The sequence below is a fragment of the Ursus maritimus genome, unplaced genomic scaffold, assembly GCF_017311325.1.
Source record: "Ursus maritimus isolate PB19 unplaced genomic scaffold, ASM1731132v1 scaffold_2, whole genome shotgun sequence".
In the NCBI taxonomy this organism is placed as follows: domain Eukaryota; kingdom Metazoa; phylum Chordata; class Mammalia; order Carnivora; family Ursidae; genus Ursus; species Ursus maritimus.
The window spans coordinates 41,699,113-41,705,944 of record NW_024424452.1 but is presented as its reverse complement, the minus strand read 5'-3'; the positions used below and the strand labels follow the sequence as shown (position 1 = coordinate 41,705,944).

The 6,832-nt window shown below is 62.6% G+C and overlaps 1 protein-coding gene across 1 annotated transcript in view; it reads right to left on the bottom strand.

The window, feature by feature from the left end:
- Positions 1-427: 427 nt before the first annotated feature.
- NTRK1 (neurotrophic receptor tyrosine kinase 1) overlaps positions 428-6,832 on the bottom strand; it is a 14,840-nt gene continuing 8,435 nt past the window's right edge. Inside the window, exons 11-18 of the mRNA XM_040634474.1 lie at positions 6,699-6,804; positions 6,361-6,463; positions 5,697-5,843; positions 5,235-5,365; positions 4,918-5,090; positions 2,489-2,729; positions 2,027-2,185; positions 428-737 (exon numbers count right to left, since the gene is read on the bottom strand). Coding sequence (XP_040490408.1) covers positions 552-737; positions 2,027-2,185; positions 2,489-2,729; positions 4,918-5,090; positions 5,235-5,365; positions 5,697-5,843; positions 6,361-6,463; positions 6,699-6,804 — 1,246 coding nt within the window. The 3' untranslated portion in view covers positions 428-551. The remainder of the gene's footprint in view (positions 738-2,026; positions 2,186-2,488; positions 2,730-4,917; positions 5,091-5,234; positions 5,366-5,696; positions 5,844-6,360; positions 6,464-6,698; positions 6,805-6,832) is intronic.

The following is a 6,832-nucleotide window of genomic DNA, read 5'->3' as shown; positions in this document are numbered from 1 at the left end:
TGCACACTCAAGCGCGCTCTCCCTCTCTCATCCGTGTTCTACCACGTGCCTGCGCTGTTCTGGACGCACGAACATGAGGAAGACCCTCACCACCAGTGCTTCCAGCCTGTCCACCATGACAGCTAACCTCTGTCCCTCCCGCTACAGCAACGGCCTCCCTGAGGTTCTGGGAAGCCCCCCCTGAGGCCGCCCCACCACCAGGCGGACACAATGGCCCCAGGACCAGGAAGGAGGGTGTGCCACGGCCGGAGGTGACAGCTGCTGGAGTAGGACTGGAGTAGGACTACCACTGAGGGGAACTAGCGAGGGGAGGAGCAACCCCTACCTGCAGCTCCATCCCCCACTCCCAGGGTGACGTCATCCCAAGAACTGGCAAGAGACACGCAGCCGAGGGATAATAAATATAATTGCCACGGCCACTCCCGACCCCACTTGTCCCCTCTGGCATGCTGAGGGCGAGTTAGATGCTTTGAGATCACCACAGCTGGGAGCTGCAGGGGTCACGGAGGGCAGGCCCCTGTATTCAGGCTGCCCAGCCCCTGCCTGGGGCCCTAGCCCAGGACGTCCAAGTAGACGGGAGGCGCCTGGGCCAAGGCTTGCAGCCGGGCGTGCACATCCTTGATGCTGTGGCGTTGCTGGGGCTCCCGCTGCCAGCAGCCGCGCATAATGGCGTAGACCTCCGGTGGGCAGGCCCGGGGCCGCTCCAGCTCCCGCCCCTGCGTGATGCACTCAATCGCCTGGGGCCACCGGAGGGAGAGAGAAAAGGGTGCACTGCGCTGGAGCAGGGGAGGGAGGCCAGAAGCGCCCCCCCCCACTTAGGCTCTCCAGGTGGGTCCCACAGATGTCTGGGCCTCTTGGCTATGAAAAATCTAAAAGGATGCAGTGAACCCCAAGATTCCTTTCCACTCCAACACGGAGCAGCGGGAAGGATTAAAGCTAGGTAGGCTGGGAAGGCTGGGCTGGGGGTAGGACTGCTTCCCGAAGGGCTGGAATCAGACCCTCAGAAGACTTGCCAGGGGATTTGAGGAAGGGGAGGGGCTCAGGGCTTTGCCAAATCCATCAGCCAGGGCTGAGGGCTGAATAGAGGAAGGGAAGGGCCCTCCACCTCTCAGCTCCGGAGGGCAGAAGGAAAGTAGAGCAGGACTGCAGGCAAAGGCCTTGAAAACTGGCTGTCTGGCCATTTAAGGTAGAGGGCAGCCCCACTTCCTTTTGTGTTCTGTAGGTACCATTCTGTGGGGACCTAGCACCTCTGAACAGAAACTGCAGCAGGAAAGAACCAGGTTAGACTCCAGGAAGGACTGTTGGAGCAGCTCAGGGATCCAAAGAAGGAGAGATGGTGGCAGGGTGATGGGTGACGGGGCCTGGAGGCTCTTCCCCCCCTTCTTCCCTCCCTCCCCATTAGAGGACTTGGGTTATGGGCAGCACTAATTCCATTCCTTCTCTCTGTGCTTGAGAAAATTAAAATCTATAACCCTCTCCCCCACCCCAGCAGCCTCCGGGGAGCAGACTGCATTAGGAGGAGAAATGGAAACTGACAGCTGCGAGCCAAGGAGGGGGTGGGGGGAGCTGCTCTGGGAGAGGAACACCTGGGGCCTGCTCTGGCGGTGTCCAGCCAGGAGGGAGCGGGAGCCACGGGTCTGTCCTTCCTGCAGTCTGACCTCCAGCCTTCCTGCTGCAGTGTCAGGCCCTCTTGTGCTCTGCTCTTGTGCTCTGCTCTAGGCCCTCTGTGTCTTCCATGCCTCTCCCTTCCTCCTGATAACGCCTACCGGGTCTATAAAGTGCAGTTAAGGATGGGGGTCTGGACTCCATCTGTAAAGTGCTTTGCGGCTCCCCCAGGAGCCAGCTGGGCCTGGGCTAGGACGGTGAGCGGAGGCAAGAATCCGAGCAGGAAGAATGCAAGGAGAGAAGGGGGCGGGGTGGAGGAGGCACAGGAGCGCCCCACTGGATGGGGCCTGGGGCCGGGGGCAGTGGATGGGGGCACCAGGGGACCCGAGGGGCGGGGCCGGGGGCGGTGCGCGGGGCTGACCTCGGTGTTGGAGAGCTGGTACCAGGGCTGCTTGCCGTAGGTGAAGATCTCCCAGAGCACCACGCCGAAGCTCCACACGTCGCTCTCGGTGGTGAACTTGCGGTAGAGGATGCTCTCCGGCGGCATCCAGCGGATGGGCAGCATGGTGCGGCCCCCCACCTGCGGGCGGGCGGCGCCGCGTCACTGCGGGGGGGGAGGGGGGGCAGTCCCGGGCCGCGCCCCGCGCCCCCAAACCCGCCCCGTCATTAAGTCATTAAAGATGAATGGAAGTGGCTCTGGGGGACGGCGCTAAGAGGGGAAAAGCGATGGTGGTCTCTGTGCGTCCCGGAGAGGAGAAAGACCCTCCTCGGGGCCCAGGAGGTAAGAGGGGGGTAGAGTCCAGAGCGGGCAGCCTGGGCCCCCACGCCGCCCAGGAAGAGGAGGGCGTGCCCGCGCGCGGGGGTGGGGCCCAAGGACCCTTACGCGGTAATAGTCCGTGCTGTAGATGTCCCTGCTCATGCCAAAGTCCCCGATCTTGACCACCAGTCCTTGGCCCACCAGACAGTTGCGCGTGGCCAGGTCACGATGCACGAAGTGCAGACCGGCCAGGTACACCATCCCAGCAGCGACCTGGCTGGCCACGGCTAGCAGCTGCCCCAGGCCCAGGGGGCCCGGAGCCACGTCCTCCCCGCCTGCCAGCAGCTTGGCGTCGGGCCCGTGGGATCTGCCAAAGAGTGACGGAGAGAGGGCCGGGCTTGGTGGGGGGGAGAGCCCCCAGGAGGCTGAGGACCGGGAAGCAGAGGAGCTGGGGTGGAAGGGGGGAGGGGAGTCCGGAGACTGGAGGATGGAGGGAACAGGGAGGTGGGTGTCTGGAGGGCCCGGAAGGGGGTCCATCAGGTGTGCCCACCTCCAGAGCCTCCACCACTGCCCACATGTTCCACATTCACAGCCCCTAGGCAGCCCCCTCGAACTCTGAGCCCAGCAGCCAGTTGCCCCCTGGCCCCCGCATCTCTTGCCCATGGACACGCCGCACTTAGGCCTCTAGGTGCTAAGCTTCTTCCCCCAAGTCTGTCCCTGCCTCCGTGAAGGGAAGTTTCCCACCCAGGCTCTGAGCCTGGAACCTGGGGCTCCTCCTGTCTCTCTCACCTTTGCCCTCAATATTCAGCCTCCCATGGGGTCCTTCTTCCTTCCAAAGGCTTCCAAGACACCCTCCACCTCCCACAGCCACCACTCCAGATCAGTCCCTGGTCACTCAGCTCCATTCCCCAGATATTCCTTCTTCTGACCCCTGCCCGAGCCAATGGCTTTGTCCAGACTGCCCCTTCCCATGGGCCAACTTTCTCCTCATCTGTTTATTCCTTCATTTATGGCAGAGCCTTACTAAACACCGCCAGGGTGCCAATCACCAGAGCTACAGCGGAGAGTAGGATACAGCTCAACTGGGGCACCTGATGGGCACTCAGGCTAGGGATGAAGTCAGGGGAGACTTCTTGGAGGAAGAGACATTTAAACTGAGACTCAAACCCTGAAAAAAAAGAGGTGAGTAAGCCATTCAAAAGGGTCAGAGACAGAGGTAGGTGAGGTGGCTGGGAAGGAGACTGGATGTACCAGGCAAAGGGGACTATAAGTGCAAAGGCCCCGAGGCAAGAAGGAGCAGATGGGCTTCCTAGGGAATGTCTTCCAGACTCATCTAGGAGCCTTTACGATTCCCTCCTTTGGTTCCCTGTGCTCCACCCAGCACAGAGAGCCCCTGCTCCCACAGCCTGGGCCCCAGATGGTAGCCTGTCCCTGGCCTACATCCCCGGCACTCAGCACCAAGCCCACATGGTGTCTGCTGAGCCAGAGGAAGGCCTCCTGTCTGGCCTCCCGTTGACTCCAGTCTCCTGAGCCCAACCACCTCCACACTCCACATGGGGTCTGGCATCACCTCCCTGCTGCCGCCCACCCTCCACCGGCTCCTCTTCCTCCACAGGATAAGCTTAGACTCAGAGGTCTCTTCCAACCGAATTCTGTAACCTGATGGTGTGAATGACCCTTCACTCCCAAGAGGGTGTTGGGAGACCAAATCACAGCCATCGACTGGACAGCCACACAGCGCTTTCTCATCCAGAACCACAGTCCCTCTTACTGGCAGGGAAACTGAGGTCAGAGTGGAAGGTCCCAGCTGAGTGCAAGCCTGGCCCTCCCCCACCCGCCTCACACCTCACACTGCGCTGTCCTGGGGAGGGGACATTCTCTTCCAAGGACTCAACAAAGGGAACATGGGATCATCACAGTCAGAGGTTGAGAGCAGGGCTCTACCTGGGGTCATATTCCCCCCTTTGTGCCCTTGGGCAAGCCACGTAAGCCTCATCTGTGAAATGGGCACGTTTCTTGAAGCTATTAAAATCATCGGCACACATTAGTAAACATATCAGAGTTGTTCTGTCCAAAGCAAAAGAAATGAATTTTCCGTGACTTTCTTCAAGTATGAATTGCCATATGCGCTTGGAGACGATGAAGGACGCGCCCCTATTTACGTTACTACACAGATAAGCGTGTCCACGCGCACGCAGCCATGGCGCAGAGTGGGAGCAGAGTGTCTGGAGGGCCTGTTACTGCCGTCGTAGCTCTCCACGCGGTCCCCCCACAGCCTGGCTTCTGGGTGCCCCCTGCCCCGCACGTGGAAACACACTCTCTGCAAGCCACCGTCCTGACTTCTGCTCCTGCCCCCCACTCCCGCCACCCTGTCCTTGGCACAGATGCACCCCCCTTCACACGTCCGCCTCGCGCCCCTGGGGGGACAGGAGCCCTGGCTCTCTGCTGCTTCTTGGCATCTCCCCTCAGTTCCACAGACGGTCGGGGGTGCGCTTGTCGGGAAGGGGCAAGGGGCCCAGAGCCAGAGGCCAGCACGGGTGGCCAGGCCGTCGTACCGGAGGAAGCGGTTGAGGTCGCCATGGCGCATGTACTCGAAGACCATGAGCAGCGGGCGGCCCTCAGTGCAGACACCGAAGAAGCGCACGACGTGCTGGTGCTGCAGGACGGTGAGCAGCTGCGCCTCCCGCTGGAAGTCCTGCCTTGCACTCTCCGACACCTCCTTCAGCGCCTGCACGCGGGCGCGGAGGGGCTGAGCGCGCGTCCCGCCGCCTCCCTGGCCCACACCCACGGGGCCAGACCCCGCGGCCCACCCCCGCCGGAGCACCCGGTCCTGGAGCGAGGGGCGAGCGGCAGCCCGTGGACGGGCTCTTACCTTGACGGCCACGAGCGTCTTGTCCTGCTCAGGCAGCAGGCTGTGGCACTCCGCCAGGAAGACCTTCCCGAAGGCGCCTTCGCCCAGCTCCCACTTGAGCACGATGTCCTGGCGCTTGATGTGACGAACACCTGCCGGGAGGCGTGCAGGGTCAGACCGGAGCCCGTCTTGGGAAGGGGGGACAGCAGGCCAGGACCGGCTCGCAGGCCTGCGTGCGGCGTGAGGCTGCCAGCCAAGGGGGTGGCTGGGGACTGAGAGGGAGGCTTGGTGCCTTCCCCAAAGCCCCATGCTGTGGTGTGTACAGGGAAGGGGGGATGGGGGGGGAAGGCTGGTGCAGGCCTGGGGCGGGCAAAGGTGGTGATACAGGGGCTTCTAGACACGCGGGCACACATGCACACACACACGCACACACACGCACACACCCAGGCTCACCCCCGCCCTTGACCCAGGAGAGCTCCTCACAGGCATCACTGAAGTACTGTGGGTTCTCGATGATGTGGCCTTGAAGCCCAGAGCCTTTGCCTTCAGTGGGGGACAAGGAGCTGCCACCCAGAGTCATGAAGTGCAGGGACATGGCCAGTCCGTCCTCTGGAGCCAGCACAGCTGCGCCTGGGGAAGCAACACGGCCTTACAGAGGGGTCACGACCCAGGTACACACCCCAGCCCCTGTCAGGTTGCAGGGCATCAGGCCACCCAGCCGGTAACTTGCAGGGGAGGGGCAGAAGAGCGAGGGAGTGAGTCAGCCAGCAGGGGAAGGGGAGGCACTATGGCCTCTCTCTGTCTGGCTCCTGTCCAACCCCAGGCCCTGTGGGCCACCAAAGAACTCCCCCACTGCCCGCCTCTCCCCTGCAGAGCTCAGACCTCCCAGACCCACTTAGTGTTTGACTACAATCCAGCCAACAATTAGCAGCTCCCGCCTGACACTCTCGCAGCCGCGGCCCCGACAGACACATGCACACCCACGAGCCCCGCAGTCGGGCCCTCACCCACCCCCATACACACCCCCGGCTCTCCACTGTGTGCAGCCCCCGCCCCCCCCACGGAGGACAGAGTCAGGGAGAGCCAGCGGGAAACAAAGCCAGCAGGACAGACGAACGGACAGCCCGGCAGCCGCACTCCTACTCACGGTTGATCCCAAACTTGTTCCTCCGTCCACATTTGTTGAGCACAAGGAAGAGCGTCGAAAGGAAGAGGCAGGCAAAGACTGCCAGGCCCACAGCCACTGAGACCTGGGGGCGAGGGTGGTCAGAGCCGAGCTTCGCCTACTCCCTCAGGGTGCCCCCAAGCAAACAGCTCCCCGTCCTGCGTGGGAGCCAGAGTGGGGCCCCAGCCCCTGGCTGTGAGGGTGGCTGAGGCCACACCGTAGCCATTGGCACGCTCCGACCAGAGACTACTACGCCGACCAGCCGCAAGCCCAGCCTCCCGATCCCAAGGCCGAGACCAGCATGACCATCTCATGCTCACCCCAAAAGGTGTTTCATCCTTCTTCTCCACTGGGTCTCCGGATGTGCTGTTAGTGTCTGTGAGGACACAGGGCATGGAGAGTGGGCCTCGGCACACGCGGTGTCTCCTGCAGCAGCCCCCCCCCCCCCCCCCCC